Source organism: Mustela erminea, chromosome 8 (genome assembly GCF_009829155.1).
Source record: "Mustela erminea isolate mMusErm1 chromosome 8, mMusErm1.Pri, whole genome shotgun sequence".
NCBI classification, from domain to species: domain Eukaryota; kingdom Metazoa; phylum Chordata; class Mammalia; order Carnivora; family Mustelidae; genus Mustela; species Mustela erminea.
Window position 1 is genome coordinate 66,135,281 of NC_045621.1, and position 18,496 is coordinate 66,153,776.

At 39.3% G+C, this 18,496-nt stretch overlaps 1 protein-coding gene across 1 annotated transcript in view; it reads left to right on the forward strand.

Annotated features, from left to right (window-relative positions):
* MYO3B (myosin IIIB) overlaps window positions 1-18,496 on the forward strand; it is a 296,489-nt gene that overhangs the window by 59,140 nt on the left and 218,853 nt on the right. Inside the window, exon 2 of the mRNA XM_032354332.1 lies at window positions 17,224-17,320. Coding sequence (XP_032210223.1) covers window positions 17,224-17,320 — 97 coding nt within the window. The remainder of the gene's footprint in view (window positions 1-17,223; window positions 17,321-18,496) is intronic.

Consider the following 18,496-nt stretch of genomic DNA (forward strand, 5'->3'; position numbering starts at 1 on the left):
ACGGGGCAGGCAAACGTTTGCTCAGATCAAAATTGTTTAGATATTCTGTACCAAAGCAAACATTTCACAATCGAAAACTGCAAGAAAACAGCAGAAAGCATAACAGAATATTAAAAAAGAAATGCAAAGAGACTTAAATCCCAAGTTCTGATCTAGTTTTGCATGGAATAAGATTGCTTTACGCTTCTCCTTTTCTCAACCAGTTCACCAGTATTTTTAGTTTTTGACTTTTCAGCTGCTCTTTATCAAGTATGTTTTACTCATTTAAACATCTGCCTGGGACTCTTGATAAATAGCTTCCTCTTGCAGGCATCTGATTTTTTGGTTATGAAATGGCAGTTTGCAGCAACAAGGCAGCTGTGTCTTGACAGTGTTATCGTTCGGGAATGGAAAGAACACTGGCTGCGTGGGCTCTGGAGTGCAATGCATGAGCCCGACCTTGTTTCTTGCTAGGAAACGTCTTCTTTTGGCCTGTCTCTGGCAGAGGCTGGGCTGGGAGATCCCAGCAAATGGCTGCAGCAACCTGTGTTTAATGTGGTGACACTAATGAATTCTGAGAATTAATCTTCAGCTGAGAAAGTATGATGGAAGGTACTAGAATTTCAAATTAGGTAATGGATTGGTTTCCTTCAAGACTGGAATTTGCTTCCTTTTCCCTCTGGTGGACTTTTCCTTCCTATTCAGACCACCCACTATGGCTTTATAAATCCAGGAAATATATCTTATGGTAGTTAAATTTTTTTTTAAAGATTTTATTTATTTATTTGTCAGAGAGAGACCACAAGTAGGCAGAGAGGCAGGCAGAGAGGGGGAGGGGAAGCAGGCTCCCTGCTGAGCAGAGAGAGCCCGATGTGGTGCTCGATCCCAGGACCCTAAGATGATGACCTGAGCTGAAGGCAGAGGCTTTAACCCACTGAGCCACCCAGGCACCCCGGTAGTTTAAAATTTTTAATTTATTTGTTTTGTTCTGTCTTTTAACACAGAGATAACTACACCTAAATCCAGATTTTTAAAAATGATTAAAAACCATCTAGGAGTGAAAGAATTATTTAAGACTTTGGAAAAAAGTAGTATCCCTAAATCTAGTCCTTATTTAGTTTTTTTCCCAGGATTAAGGACTCTGGAAAGAACTGAACTTGGGAAATGTATTTCCTTAGCTTGAGATACTGACTTCTACAGGAACAGCAGCGTATAGGTGTCTCAAATGTGCTGTTGACAATCAGGACTTTGTGTGTTTCCTCTCTGTCAACTGAGATGAGGACTCTGCCACCCATTGTGAGGGTCTAGTACTGATTTCTCACAACAGCTTTTCAAAGGATGTCATTTGGAGGGCTCTGCATTGATGCAAAAAAGAGTTAGTGGACAAGTCAGTTTGAAAAGATCAAGTTATTTTCTTTACCCCAGAAGTTCTAAGAACATTTAATATGTACATGTACATTATAAAACTCCAGACTTAACTTGTTTAGACAATCACTGATGTTTCTCAGACCTTTTTGACCAGAACACTAGTTTCATTTTTCAGTGGAATGTGTTATGTGTCTAGTGTTTCATCCAATTCACCTCACACTGGCTGGACCCTCTTTCCCATTCAGAGATCAACATTCTGTGCATTTGTTTATAAAAACTGCTCAGTCCCTGGCTGGGAGAAAATATTCTGCATCTGAAATTTGCAGTTCCTGGTTTAAAAAGCAATCCTGAAATGAATAAGCATATTATAACTCCTTAGTTTTCAATGTTTGTTCTCCAAGTCAAGTTGGAGGATTCTACCATGTTTTCATGAAGGACATGGAGGCCGTCAGGTTTTCTTATGGACCCCAGTAGTTGGTTCTATCTTAATCCACTAAATCCCTGCCTGGATGGGGAATAAGACAAAAATGACAAGCTGAAAAATGTAAACAGTATGGATTTGGAGTCTTAAGCAATAAAGAATATACTCTAGTTAGATTTGGAAAAGGGACTAAAGCAAAGAATTCTTGTTAGGCTTTTAAAGGAGTCAGCTTACGGGGTACAGGGGCATGTTCTGCTGGCCTTCTGTGTTCCTGGTTACACAGCTTGTCCAGTCTGGCTTCTTGCCTCGCCCATCCAGTTTATCAACTTTGAAATGTCTTCTACCTCTTCAACAACTGAGTTCCGTTTAGTCCCAAAAACATACTAGGAGTCAGCTTCACTTCTCACCTCCCCCACTAAGGCCTCCCTGACTGACAGTCCCCGCCCCACCTACTGTTCTGTGCTGTTGCATCTGTGCCATTTTAAACAGTATAGTGCAGAGGAGGAAAGGTTCTCCCATGGGAATCGAAGTGGCCTCATCTCTGTCAGGACTTGATCTGAACTTCCTCACCTCGTGAAAAAGGGGGTTAGAATAGAAAATTTCAGCCCCTTAGCTCAAAACCCTATACTTTTGTGTTATTATTTATTATTCTGAATATAGACGCAAACACTGGTTTTTTCTGTTTCCTGTGTTCCTCTTTTGCATCCATCTTTCCAATTAGATTGTAGATCCTTGAGGAAAATGGTCTTGATTCTTTATGAATTAATTTTGGCTAATTATGGCTGTGTAATAAATGTTTGCCAAACAAATGAAATGATATGATTCCAGTGACCTAGTAATGTGTGACTTTCAGCCATATCTGTTCCTAAGGTAGTACTGTCCTCTATCAGTAAAACACTAGTTCCATTTCAGTCTGGCTGTTTGCTCCCCATGAGAGAAAAGTATGCAGAAGTGTTTTAGAATAAGGCTATACCCTCAAGGTCTTTATGCCCTTCTCCTAAAAATCCTCCAGTGCAGCTGGATATGTCACAACTCTGTTTAGCATTCTTCCCATATACACTCATTTTCAGTTTTGCTGATCCAATGATATGACATTCAGCCCACTCAGGTCTTACTGAGAGAACTAACAAATCCTTTTGAACATTACTTCCACAGAGTAGAATATCTACCATCTTCATTTTGGGGATCTTCAAGAGATAGTAGATTCACTTGTTAGTTTCTTTTCTGTCTGATTATCTCCCTTCATGATTTAGTTGCCATTTCTTACTCCCTCTGTGATATAGAGTGAGTTCCTCTTCAAAATACCAAATGACCCAGCAACCTTATTGGCAGCCTTTCTCCCCCACAGCTGGATGCTGAAATTATGAAGCAAGATACAACACCTTTAATTACATCCCAGACTCCAGTAGAGACCTATTTTCATAAAACTGCACTCTGGGTTTCTTGGCCTCTGTCAAACCTTATCCAAAGAGCTTTAGTTATTGAAGTACCAGAAGGACCTTATTTCTAGGTCTCATCTGGAATGTCTCCCAAGGCCTCTAACCTGTGGAGGAAAGTAGAGGAAGTTCTATCCCAATTTCTCATTCACATGCTCTGAATTTTTATTAATGGACATGGCTCCCACTCACAGTATCAGACCTGAGTTTACTCATTTGAAGTGTTGTCAGTAGACAGCAGGCGGTTGAGGGCTGCTTTAGTTCTTCTTCTCAGGCAAGAAAGATGTAGTGTTACCTGCCCTACATCACTGGGCAGGCTTGATTCCTGGACTTCCGCCCAATGCATGCCCTCCAGGGCTGTAGGGGGCACGTGAAGTCACCATGTGCATCTTTCTGCAGTAGGAACTCTCAGAGGACACAGACTGTTTTGCATTTTAGGAGTCTTCATCTACCATCCCTCCAGCTAGAAGGACAGGGCCACTACACCTGTACTACTTACTATACAACTACCAGGAGGTTCCTTATTTTCCAGGTGCTTAGGGAAACCACATTTATTTTCCTTTGGTAGTCACATACACATGTACAGATGAATAACATGGAATCCAGAGAAGACTGCTAATATAAAGACATGAACATAGTATTTTTTTAAAGATTTTATATACTTATTTGACAGACAGGGAACACAAGCAGGGGGAGTGGGAGAGGGAGAAGCAGACTCCCCCGTCAAGCAGAGAGCCCGACACACTGGACTTGATCCCAAGACTCTGGGATCATGACCCAAGCTGAAGGCAGATGCCCAACCGACTGAGCCACCCAGGCATGAACATAGTATTTTTTTTTTTTTTTTAAGAATGTGCACTTATTTCTTTTATTTTTGGTGGGAAAATAATAGATTATACGAAAGTCCCCTGAACCCATAAAAGTCATATGATTGATTTCTTCCCATGGCAAGGCAGAGGTGGTATTTATAGTCATGCAGGCAGCAGAATGGAGATAATCTAGGTTCTTTTGCCTTTTCTAACTGAAAGCTCCAGTTCCAACAGATAGGAAATCCCTTGCATCCATTCTAAAACTGACTGACTGGGAAATTTACCTTCAGGACTAGGAGGTGAGGGATATGAAAGTGGTTTGAAATTTAAACTGCAAAGGTAAAGCCATTTTGTAAATCCAACAGTTAAGGATTGTTTTAAGAACTCTGCTTAAATGTTTGAGAAGATGTTCAAGGTGACGCTGATTTTTTTTAAACCATTTGTGAGTGCATTTCTTTATTTAAGATATGTTGTGTTTTAGATGTTGCTGGTATATCACTGTTGGGGAAACTGGAAACGTTTGTTTCAGAGTGGGCAGAATGGCATTTAGCATTTATCCTAAGCTTCCAAAATGAACTAAAGGTTGATAGCTTAAAAGGGCAGTTGTTGAAATTTCTTTCTCCTATCAAGGGCAGCTACTCAGAATGGAAATGCAATGGTAATTGGAGGGGTATTCATCAGATTCAATTTCACTAGAAATTTCCTTGTATCAGAATCATCTTGGGTAACATAGGGCATACAGCAAAATATACTAAATCATTGTTTTCTTTGAAAAGGGCATTTGAATCTGAAACGGAAAGTGGTTACACCAGTGTGGTTTTAACCAATTAACCACAGAGGAATTTAAATGCAACCCAATTTTTACCATTTTCAATGGTCTTTTTGTTCCCTGTTTGCATAATTCCATTCCAGTTCATCTGAATTATATTGTAGTCACTTCCTGTTCTGAGGTTTTTCTGCTTCAGAAAACATTAGAAATCAAGGTGTTGGAGTTTCTCTGTGACGGTTTCTTTATGATTAGTTTCTTTCCTTGCAAACTCCTAAATGCATTTTCCCTACCATCAAGTAGTGGACATTTCATCTGTTAGGATTTTATTTGAGTGACAGCATATGTTTTTATATGTTTCTAAGGTATATAAACTTACCAACTTGACTCCACTGTAAACATTTTTCTGTAGTGAAAGTTCAGACAGAAAATTCAGTCTGATCAGTCTTTTTTTTTTTTTTTCAGTGATTTGAGTATTTCACATTCAGTTGATGGCAAAAATTTACTGTTTTCAACATGGATGTAACCCAAACTAAAATAGATTTCTGATGTAATTAATTCGACCAGCAGAGAATTATTATTTTTTTTTACCCTCTGATACATATGAATAAAGAAAGAGCTGTGTCAGGTTAGTGATCAGGTTTTATAAATGAGCTCTTTTGCCTCGTCTCTCTCATATTGACAGGGGGACCAGGTATCTAAAATTGTACTTTGGATTGTTTGTTGGTTTTTGCAAACAGGTGTCTTATTAAGGATTTTGAAAGGCGGCCTTCTGTCACACATCTCCTCGACCACCCATTTATTAAAGGAGCCCACGGGAAGGTTTTATTTCTGCAAAAACAACTGGCCAAGGTCCTCCAAGACCAGAAGCATCTAAACCCTGTTGTTAAAACCAGGTATGGTAGATGACATCTTCCTACTTGTTCTCTCTGGTTATTTGTAAAAATGGCATGTCATGTGTTTTGATTTGCTCAGCATTAGTGCTGGTAATTTTCACATCCCTGCATTTTTGAGAGTTTCATTTACATGACATTAAGTACTCCATACTCCGTGGATGAGATCAGAAGAGCTTTAGGAACAAGCTGTTCGTTTGTGCACGTAGGCTAATATCTCTCAACTGTGGCTGAAATCCCACTCTGCCCTCATGTTCTAGTTAAAAACCAACACGCATCTATATTTATATTTAATAAATGTAGGAATTTTTTCAAACCAATAACGGTAGCTGTATGAAAACAGCCACGGCTGAGTTCGTGTGAGAAATCTTTACTTAGCCGTTGCTGATTAAAAAGCAGAAATGTAAGCTGTAACGTGATTTTGGAAAGATTACAAGTTAAACATGGAGGATTTTTCACTAATGTGCTCTGAGACCCTATTTAGTTAAAAATTCCTTAGAGGCAATTTAGTATTTTTAAATGGTCCCCTCCCACAACATAGGCCAATATCTGTGCCATCCAAAACAACTGTGTTTCTCCCTCCCTGCCCCGTTTTTCTAAAGGGTAGATTTAAAGAAATAAATGTTTTCAGTTTCTTAAAATGGTATTTTGTGGCAGTCTCTAAGAAATAGATCTTTGGTTTCTGTCCAGAGGGTGGCAGAATTTCTCTTTAAAAAAAAATTTTTTTAAATGCAAATAAACTTGCTTCCCAGCTCAGCAGTTATTCGGTTTTATAAAACTGGACAGGATGCAGATAAGCTCTAATCCATTATTATTAAAGGAACATTTGAAGGACTGGAGATAAAATATCACTAGTCACAAGGAAATATTCATGTATTCTGCAGAGCACTGTTTACAAATCAAAAAAGCATGGGAACTCTTGGAGCTGAAGGCATAGTTTCAAGGTGACTATATTTTGCTGATTTTCTTTACCACATCAAGTTTCTTTTCGGATAGTTCAAAACAAGTTTTTGCTACTCTTTCCCCCTTTCCCCTCTCATTTGTGTTTCTATGGCTTGCCCATAGGGTAGAGAAATTCTTGTAACTTGGTACCTTTCTGAAGAACACTCTTGAATTTGTGTTTAAGCCCCAGGGAACTAAAATCCCTTTTCTTCCCCTGTTTTTCTTCCTGTACACCAGCCACTGTCCCAAAACCACACACCACTCCCCCAGGACAGACAGCACTAGCACCACAAATGAAGATGAAATCAAATCAAACAGACCAAGCCAAAAAACGGACCCAGCATTTCAATGCTCTAAGTTGAATCAGTCTTCTCCTCCTTTTCTCTATGTTCTGAAATCTGCTGCCGAACAATTTCTAAGACTTAGGTTGCAAAGTTATCCATTTTTTCACATTTGCCTGATTTTGCCTGTCCAGACGTATATTCTCTTTTTAAAGATGTTCCTTCTTTTAGCATTAAAAATCAGACTCCAGTCTCTCTCACCCAGTTTCTCTCATTTCTTTTTATCTTTAAACTTCTTTGCTATCAGAAGCCTTATTTGGTTGCAAAGGCTTCTTACAGGGGCTTTATAATCTTCAGTTTCACTCAGGAGTTTGTGTTTCTTTCAAAGTCATTAAACACACACACACACACACACACACACACACACACACACACACAACTATTGGTGCCTGGCTGGCTCAGTAAGTGGAGCATTGCACAACTCTTGATCTTGGGGTCATGAGTTAGAGACTACTTTGGGTGTAGAGATTACTAAATGAGTAAATAAATAACAAACCCACAACCTCACAAATAAGAATCAAAACTTTAAACAGCCCTCTCCTTAATAGGTAGGAAAATTAATTCTAAAGGGAACACAGTACCTGTAACTGACTGTTAACCTGCCACCTGTCCCACGTTGTTACATCCTTGTAGCAACTGGCAAGGGGTTGGCTACATAGGTGTTTTTTAAGCCCACCCAGAAAAGCTCTCCAATATCTTTTGATGCTGGTGACTGAGTATATCTGAAGTTGTGAGGTTGCAAGAGAAGGTGGAGCAAAGAAAGATTTGAGGCAAGTACATAGATAAGTGAGGCAGATGCCCACCTACCACTTTTTTGTACAGTTACCATCACCTGGCAGGCAGCATGGTGTGGTGGTTGAAGCCACTGGCCTGCCAGGGTTAAACCCCAGCTTAGCTACTCAGGGACAGGTTGTTACATTGGTCTGTTCAGAGGTTTCATCATCTTTAACATGGCGGTTCTTTTGAGGGTCAAGTGAGTCCATACATAAAAAAATAAGTAGAATAGCTCTTGATACAGAGTTAACCCTCACAGTGTTATCTGTGGTAGAAGTAGCATACCAGGGTTTGTTTAATTCAGAGTCCTTCATTTCTATTAAATACTATCTACCCGCTTAGCCTTAATTTATATAAATTCATCTCTATTTATCATAGAACATCATAAAAATAAACAGTACTGAGGTACTGAATGTTAAAAACATCAATTTCTATCTCATTTAAAATATAATTTATTCATTTATTCATTCAAGAGACATTTGTATGTGTGCATGTGTCAGGCTGTCTGCTGAACAGAGGGACTATAAAGGCAAATCAGATACAGTTCCTGATAAAGAACTCATCGGCGAGTATGTGAAACGGACAAGAATCAGATGAGGACATTTCAACATGAAAAGTACCTGGATAAAGGGATCCTGGGATATTTCCCAGAACACCCGGGAGGAAAAGGCCCTTGGAACTGGTGGGAAGATGATCCTTGAAGCATCCTGAAGAACAAATAGAAGAGTTGAAGAGAGAGATTATTCTAGGTAGAAGGGAATAATGAGCAATGAGCAAAGGGCAAAGGCACGGAGGCTGGAGAGAGCTTAAGGAATTTGGTGAATACTTAGTGTTGGCTTTGCTGGAGCTTGGCATGGAACAGGGGGTGGGAGAACCAAGGCAGACAGGGGCCAGGTCATGATGGGCCAGGGAGCTTGGATTTGTTTCTTAGGCACTCAGAAGCCACTGAAGGTTTTTAAGCAGGCGTGTGCTCTAGGAAGGTCATTCTGATTGCAGTGTAGAGAATGGATTGAAGCTGGGCAAGGCAGGAGCCAGAGAGACAAGTGAGCAGATTATGGCAATTGCAAATAACAGAAGATATTGAGAAGTGTTACCCCAACTGGGCAGCCTCTCTGCCATGATTAAGACTGCAATCAAACAGAAATTATAAGACACTAAGAGACAGAGATCAGTAAAGAGATTTTGCTTCCTCTTCTTAACCTACCAAATGCAATGCCAAGTACTTCCAACTATTACATAAAGTTTCCAGCTTTCTGTAAGGGTTCTGCTGTATTCCAGACAGCCCTGGGTCCCCCAGCTGGAAAGACTTGTTTAGTTTTGAGAACTAAATACAGAGAAATGAGACCTACAGACTACAGGGAAAACTGTCTTACTGTTCCTGAAAAGTCAGGGAATATTCTGTCAACTTTAGTATTTTCTCTATGGGAGAGGGACGTTAATGGTTTGAGGGGAAGAAGATAAGTTCTTAAAGGATGGGGCAAACTTGGACAGGTGAAGAGGAGGATTTATCTAGAGGAGGCAAGAGGAAGTGGGAACAAGGGCCCAAGAGGAGGGTTGACCTTAGGAAGAATGTCTAGATTGATGAAGAACGTCTAGGGTTAGATGAAGCTATCCAGAAAATGTGAGGGGTGAAGGTGGGGATAGGGAGAGGAGGGGTCCTATAAGGCACCTTATGGTGATGGCTTTTGTCTTTCAAAAAAAATTAAGGTGGTTCAAAGTTGGGAGTGGGCTGTGGACACCAGAAAAATGTTAACTCTTTAAGAGAGCCACCAAAAGGAATATTATAGAGGGTCCACTAAAGATGGACATGATGATTGCTCGGTAGCACAGAAAGCCCAGGAGGAACTTAACTGAATAGCATTCCATTGTAGTGAAGTTAGTCACTGTTTAACATAATGCATGTAGAGTATTCAAGAGAGCATTCAGCACCAGAACCTCTCAAAAAAGATTACCATCACCACCACTGCCTTTCCTGTCTATTATCTCTAGAAATTCTTAGCAACAAGGGGCAGGAGTAGAGAGAGCAGATATTCTGGTCTTCTGACTGGAGACTAGTTTAACAGACATGATGGGTGGACAAGGGAGTAGGGGAATAAAGATGAGTAAGAGTATCCTTGGGGTCTTTTTGGAATTTGGAAGGAAGTGAAGTCAGAAGTGGCTTTCTAACTTTTGAGGCCTCATCTGGGTCAAGAGACTGGCAGTTGCAGTGCTGAAAAAGAACAGATTCCATGAGTGGATGATGAGAAAGGAATTGTAGAACTGAGATCTTGGGAACTTTTTCTTTTTTAAGATTTTTTTTATTTATTTGCTAAAGAGAGACACAGCAAGAAAGGAAACGCAAGCAGGGAGAGTGGGAGAGGGAGAAGCAGGCTTCTTGCAGAGCAGAGAGCCCAATGCAGGGTTCAATCCCAGAACCCTGGAATCATGACCTGAACTGAAGGCAGATGCTTAATGACTTAATGACTTAATGCCACCCAGACCCCCCCCCCTTTTTAGGGAACTTTTCAGAAGTAACTGGGAACTAGTCATATCTGAACTTGTGGACAAATTCAGTGGCACTAGAAATCCAAGTTGTTAGAGAGTTCACAAGTTGATGAACCCTGAGATCAGCATGTGGAAAGAATTAACAAAGTGATTGGTGGGGGGTAGGGAAACCAAAACTGACACCAGGGAAATGGATAGAGAGAAAGGAAAATGGGGGTCAAGTGCTAGAGGAGATGATATATAAGGATGATGTGACATTTTTAAAAGGGCAAGATTGGTTAGGGAGAAGCACGGCTGAGAAATGCAGAGGGGAGTAGGGAGGATGCCCCTTCCCCTACTTTTTCACCGTGAGTAGGTGGGAAATGAAACTGGGGCAAGAGTGTTACAGGGCAGGGGTCTACTTCAGTTCTGTAGAGGTAAGTGTTCAAAGGCCAGGCTAGGGATCACTGCAGCTTGTTCACTATAGAGTAGGAGCTGCAGTGTGCCTGAAGAAGGGCTTGAATGCTGAGGCCCCATCTCCCTTCTCTTGGATCTAAGCATTCTTCTGAGTGGTCTAGTTGTGGGGAAAGTGAGGCCATGATCCATTTCCCTTTCACATTATGTATGTGAGGCAACTGTGGAGAGCACCATTGTGTTGAAATTTGATACTAATTTCCTAATGCTGATTAAGGTGTATGAGTGTAACTGTTGGAATTTAAGTTTCTCCAGTAATTTATAATTTTGCCATAGCATACATTTGATTCAGGTATAGTAGAGAAATTATAAAACCAAGGCTAACTGTCTCAAAGGAGGTTAAAAAGCCCTGAAATCCTGTAAACAGTAGTTGGGGGCTCTCTTTTTTTACTTACTTGTCTGGGGTGCTTTTAAACAATTTGGCCATTTCCTTTACATCAGCTTCCATTTCCTTGGTCTTCAACAGGAATTTCCCCCCAAACCAGTTTTATAAATCCCTGACTTCATCAGTATAAGCTAGTATCTTATGTCATCATTAACGTTCAGAGAAGTAGACATGAAAATATGTTTTGTTTTAATTACCTCAAAAGAATTAGTGGGAAAAGAGCAAAACTACTGTCTGGAATGTGAGTAGAGGTAGGGAAGGTGCTGGGTTGACTGTGCTGTGATTGCCTCCTACTTCCCAGTCTCCTGTTGTGGGCTCAATGTCAATCCTTAGTAAAATTACAAGATCCAGCATGTCTTTCCCCTGAGGAGGTTTGGGACTGACCAAAACCACAAATGTTAAATCCTCAAATGCCAGGGGGCTATTCTAAGTATTACTTGGTAGAAGAATTAAGTTGCTGGTTGTTTTCTGCTCTGTTTAATGGATTTTTATTCTACCCTTGCAGTTTGCCTGAGGCTGATTAAAATGATGACCTCAGCTTTTCTGATTTTCTTTTCAACCTGCAGCAGTGACCTTTAAAAACAGATTCTCACTGTTTAACTGTCTAGCCTTCCCCAGTAAGCCTTGCTCACTCACTTCCTCTTTTACCTGCAAACATGAACATACATCCGCGTCCACCATGTTACATACACTCATGAGCGTAAGTGAATGACTTCTAAATGATTACTTTATCAAGTGCTGAGAATGCTTGACATAGGAGGTGAAATATCTTTCTGTGGCCATGACAGAAAGATCTGTCCTCCTAACAGACACAAAATAAATCCACACCAATATAAGTAGTATCTGCTGTCTATCTGTATGTCTGTAACTGAATGAATAGATTAATACTTAATTTTTTGATGTTGTCACTGATTCTTGCTGCCTAGAGAAAGCGACTATATCCAATCCGTTTAATATGATTGATGATAAGATGCTAATTAATTGGAATTCTGGCCCAAACTGTGCTTTGATGAACAGATAGGGAGATATTATAGTAATTTCTCCCCCCAACAATTCTGTTCTTTTAGTCTGTGTATTGTAATGTTTGTTGGATAGATACAAACTTACGTTTTAGGTCAAGATAGAGCTCATGTAGTAGTTAAAGTTATCTAGGTGGTATGTCTATCTATACTTGACTCTTGGTAAAATGGTATCACACCTAGATGGTCTGCTGTTGTTTTTCTCATTCTAGGTCCATGATTATATAGTTGTAGTCAAATAGAAATTTTTCTTTCATCAACTTTGTTATCAAAGGGTATATTAAAATGTTAATAATGATTTGGAAGAAATATAATAGTACTCTTTCTCTAGTTTTTAGTAATATTTTCTTCACTATATAGACTCCATTGAATGTGGTGATAAGGTAGTTGCTCTGATCTCTCACGTACCTCTGATCTATTCAGCTTGTCAGTTTGTTCCTGAGCTCTGTCCATGGCCACAGAAGCCTTTGTCTTAGAGTCTTGAGGACCACCACCTTTGAGCCTGGACCTTTTTTCTTACTCCTTCTCTTCTCTTCCCCCTTTTTTCTCCACCATCAACAGATTTTACTTCTTTTAGTGTCTGGAATCTGATGGGAGACTCAGTCATTCTCTACTCTTTCCAGTTTCACTCTTGGTTGGAGGGAGGGCTCTGAGCCTGAGTGTGGAGGAGCTGACAGGGAAGTATCCTTCACAATGGCCCTGTCACAGCGTGACTGTCCCCAAAATACCATCAGGCATTTCTCAGTGCAATGTTTAATTCCTCTTACTAGCACAGCTCCTGTAATTATTAGGCTAAAATATTTTTATTTCGTTCCCATCTTGAGTTATGCTTTAGAGTGCCTCCTTTTGCTTTGTTCTTCATCATAGTTGGAGATAAAGGGAAGAATGCACTACACCTATGTGAAGCCCTGTTTTGACCTACCTACATGGAAGTCACTGTTTCCACAGGCATAGTTGACAGATGGGAAGAGGCTAAGGGATGAAGGGATTACTTTCAGACAAAATATATAATATTTGTCAAAATCCTTCATAGGGCCAGCAGCTTGAACAAAGAAGTCTGTAGCCCATTGATGAGATATTAAAGAGCATGCATGCACAAATGGTTTTAACTATAAGGCTGGCATAGAGATGAAACTGTAGTGAAGGCAGCAGTACTTCAGGAATTTATTCCAAGAGAACAATCCCCCCAGTGTCTGAGCCAGTTTGGTACCCTCTACGGCTTGTTTCTCACTCATGGGCTGGGCCTAAGACATTCCAAAGTCTCTCCCATCTTCTGTGATTGTGCCTACCTTTGTACCTTTGTCTTACGGAACTTTTAACCTCTGCTTGTCTCACCCATTCTTCAGATCTAGTTCTTACTCTCCACCCATTTCTTTGGGCTTGATGTTTCAGACTTGCCCTTGTTCCCAGCTCACCTAAGCCAGGGATTCTGACACCAGTTCCCTCTTTTCCTGATCCCTGAAACCTAAGGTCAGTCCTACTCACTATCCTGCATCCCCCACAAACTGACACTCCAGGAACCAGCCCAAGCCAGGACTTTGAGTTTCTTCCATTCTAAACTTTAACCCCACAAACTCCATTTGTCAAGGAGGCCAGACTTGACAGCCAACATACTTAGAGCCTCATAAAAACAAGTAAGAATCTAGCCAAAAGCAGTACAGACTTTCCTGGGATTTGAAAATGACTTTTGAGTCATTAAAACTTATCCTCTTGATTTAATAGAATGCCTTTCACTATTCATCCATCCACTTATCTATCTATCCATTTCTCTGAGCTTTGAAACATTCAAGTACCTTGTAGTTGGAAGTTCATAATTTTCACATTAAGGAATTCTTCAGCAAAGATTGATAATATATGCTATTCTCAAGTAAGGCACTAGATGGAGCATGTGAATTTAAAGGAAATGTAAGCTGGTAATTGCCAGTGAAAACAAATAATTTAATGAAAGAAAACTAAAAAAATTAAACCAAGTTATTTTTATTAATTTCAACTAAAAATAAACAAATGTTACATACACTCATGAGTGTAAGTGAATATTTTTTAGTAATATTTTTTATGAGTGTATGTAAGGTCTAGGATAATTTTTAAAAGAACAGATAAAAGCTGGAATAAGTAATTTTATTTATTTATTTTTTTTTTTGTCTTCAGTAGACTCTACAAACCCCATAGCCAGAGGAAAATGAAGTAGGTGAGAGCACTGGTTGGGGAAGATAAGGATGGGGCTAAGAGATTTATTTTTTTTGCTGGTAGAGAAAATGAAGTGATTTTGATAGAGTGGAAATACCTTGCATCAACATCAGCTTCTAGATTGCCAGCTTCAATTTTGGAAGCAAACAAGTCTAAGCAATTTGATTGCCAACAAGCATGGGGAGAGGTGATACATGGCTAATCACAGCGGGTAAAATCTTTCAAAAGTTGTTTATAAAATATTATAAGGGGAAGGTTCTTATGAGAATCAAGCTCAGATTTGCAGATAGCATCTGCATGATTCCTGGAGATTAAATCTGTGTTGGCAGGTAGACAATCTTCTGCAGGGTTCAAAAGATGACAGTTTCGATCCTGGTGGTATATTGCATTGTACATGTTCACCTTGAAAGTCACAACTTTCTCTAGAGTTTATTTATTTTTGATATTGCAAGTGAGGTTTTTTCAGTATTTCCATTTTTGGTTGGCTGTAAAAATGTCATCCAGAATGAAGCCTGACATCCCTGTATGTCATTTGCGCTGCCTTTAAGTTCAGGTCAGGAGTTACTGGAGGAAAAAAATAATCCATGAGAAATTTGCCATTGATTCAGTAGTATTTCAGATTTTGATTTCCCCAGTCTTCCTGTTACTGTTTACTTCTCAAAGTCCCATGCATTCTCTCTAAGGCATTTAGTTGCATTCAGTAGGGAGGCAGACTGGAGAGAGTTTACTCCATCTTGACTGGAACCAGATCTGTGGATGATTTTTTAATTCCTCATTTTCATTGTTGAAGATGTATAGAATAAACTCCAACTTAGCCTATTTCATACAATTGCAGGGTAGGGGTTTAGAAAGGGGATAAGGTAACCATATTTAATATGAGAATTTAATTATTTTTTTAAATGTATATTTCATTTCATGTTGAGCTTCAAGGGAAAGTATGCTTAAGTTTTACATGAAGAGGATTTGGCCAGAAATAGGCACCCTCCTGATGTTTTATTTAGCAAAGTGCCTAGCTAGAAGTAAGCAGCTCTGAGTTTTAGTAAAAATTTGTATTTCAGTTCAATCTGATTTCTCTTTGACATCACTAATATGTTAGGACACGGATGAACCAACCCTTCTGTTTAATAATTTTAAAAATTCTTAGGTTATAAATTTGATTTTATTAAGTAAAACTAAGCTTTCTCTATCTTGGATCTCTATATGGATTAGCAGTAAAACCAGCTCTAGCACTGGAAATGACTAATACCACACTTCAGATACCCCTTCTTCAAATCTGTCAGTGATGCAAATTAGGAAGTAAAATTTAATAGGCAGGAAGAGGGAAAAAATTCAGTGTTTTCTTTGTCCATTTCCTTCACATTATGAAGTCAAGATTCAATATGTAGAGTTGTTGAATTTACTTCTTCCTTTTTACCGCCTGTGAAACGCATGTAGCAAGGGACAGAGTGTACAGAGGGATGCTATGACGCCCACCCGGCACATATAGCAACACGTTGGGTCAGACTAGCTTCTGGGACCTGGCCAAATAAAATTGTATCCTGTATCCTATGAGCATAGCAGGTGACAGCGAAGGACCATGCAGTGATGCTTCGGAACTGACTGCCTGGAAGGGATCTTACACATGATTTTGTTCAGTATTCCAAGTAATATGTAGAGTAGTGAAAATTGTTGATTCCAAGTTTTGACAATACTTGGTACATGTTTTCAACTCTTTTGCATTTTATATCCACGACCATATTGCTTTCAGAGCCCCTGTGAGACAGACAGTTTTGAGAGGTTCTGTTTATAGATGAAGAAAACTGAGATGCAGGCTGATTGCTGAGTGGCCCACTCATTCCTCAGAACCCTGAGATGAGGACCCAGAGCTTTTAACTTCTAAGCTGTTGCTTTCCCCCTACACCACACTGACTGGTGATACCTTTATGAAGGAATTACAGGAAGGCCTACTTTGACTTGAACTGATTTTATACCTTAAAGAACTATATTTTAGTATGCCAAAGGGGATTGGCATTGTTTGCCAACCAAGTTTTTGTTTTTTATTTTTGCCAATCAGGTTTTTTAAATGCCTGTGGAGTAAAGCCCCCAAGAGAAAAATTTCACATACATAGACAAGGGGATACATATAAATATATTCAGTGTTGCTTTATTTAAATAGCAAAAATCGGAATCAATCTAAGTGTTGATAATCATAGGACTGAGTAAATAAATTGGTATATATTTATATAACGTAACATTACCCAGTGATTGAAGTGACCGAAATATGTAAATGTATATAGTTTAAAAAATCATAATGTTGAGTGGGAGAAAACAATTTTGCAGAATGAAACAGTATATCATTTTTATAAGCAACATACAGAATATGTATATGGCTCATGTGTATGATCAGTATTTAAAAAATAGACTGGAAGGATACCCACCAAATAGTCGTCATTCAGAAAAGGGGAGTGGGATGAAACGTGGGTAACAGAGATTTCAAATAAATAAGGTAAAATGTAAACATTTTTAATTTATTGATATTTGCTTGCTTATTCTCTTAGTTTTAAATATTTTTCAAAAAGTTGGGGTCGATGCTGGTGGATAGCACAAGGGGACCTCAAGGGCAGTACCTGGGTGAGGACTATATTCCTCCCAATGAGCAGAAAGAACATGAGATACTTATTTCTGGAAAAGCTGTGGTTGGCATTTAAGAAAAGCAAACAGAGGTATTAGATGGGCCCATTTGGCAATATTCCTCACTATGGTAGAAAGGAGGCTTGAGGTCTGCAGGTCACCTTGCCCTGGGTAGCTCTACAGCCACAGAGAGGGGCCCTAGGTCTTGGGGACCTGGACTGCACTTGCTCTTTCTGTCCCCATCACTGAAGTCTCTGAACACATGTTGGAAGATTGTGAATGAAACATTCTCGTGGTCTACATTCTGCTACAATTTTTACTATATTAATGCTAATGTTCTCTGGATAAATTTCTAGGCATGAAAGAATGCATACCAGAAGACCCTATCATGTGGAAGATGCTGAAAAATACTGCCTTGAGGATGACTTGGTCAATTTAGAGGTTCTGGATGAGGTACTAAATATTTAGTAGGCAATTCTCACTGCTGACATTTGTTTCATGTGAATGATCTGACCTTTTTCTTGTAGACCATGTTCTCCTAAGGTCACATGAAAATTTAATTGTTTGTATAGCCTTGAGGTGAAGCTCACAGAACATTTGGTTGCTGTGACTGTGATCCTGTGTTGTGTTCATTTATAGTCCCCCAAATGTCCTAAATGATGAAGAGGAAAGGATTTGAATTTTTTCCAATAAAGCCCTTTATATTATAAGCCTAAATGATTTATTATATCGCCAGGAATTGTTTTCTGTTTTAGAGGAAGTGCAGTTTAACTCTGAAGTCAAGATAGGTGTTTGTCAAAATCTTGCAATTTGCAAGGATGTGGATGGAACTACAGTGTATTATGCTAAGTGAAATAAGTCAGTCAGTGAAAGACAATTATCATATGATCTCTCTGATATGAGGAATTTGAGAGGCAGGGCCAGTGTGGGGAGTGGATCTTAGGGGAAAGGGAAGGAAAAAATGAAACCAGATAGGACCAGGGAGGGGAGGCAAACCATAAGAGACTCTTAATCTCAGGAAACAAACTGAGAGTTGCTGGAGGCAGGGGGATGGGAGGCATGGGTGACTGGGTGATGGACACTGGGGAGGGTATGTGCTATGGTGAGTGCTGTGAGTTGTGTAGGACTGATGATTCACAGACCTGTACCCCTGGGGCAAATAATACATTCTATGTTAATTAAAAAAAAAAGATAGTTGTTTTTTCTTCATAAAGAGTAGCTTTATTTAGAGAAATAGTGGAGGATAATACAGCTTGAGTTCTAAATTTGAAAACTGTGATAATCTCCATTTAAAGTATGCATGTTTAATAGAGCTGTTAATTGCACTGGAACTGCTTTTGCTGATTCTAACTCCAGAGACCTTTAACTACAATGCATGAATCACTAAAGTGTAACATAGAAGTGTTCAATTCCATATTCCCACTACATAAATTTTAAGTGTAATGCTTTTAGAAAAGAAGTTACTATTTTTTCTATACTTTTATTAAACCAAATTCTAAGTAGAGCATTTTGATTCGATAAGACAGGTTCTTCGTAATAACAAATAAAACCCTGTTGGCTATCTCAATGTCCTTTAGCAAGTCCTAAGTAGGCCTTATTCTTTCAGCATATTCCTATTTTTTTTTCTTC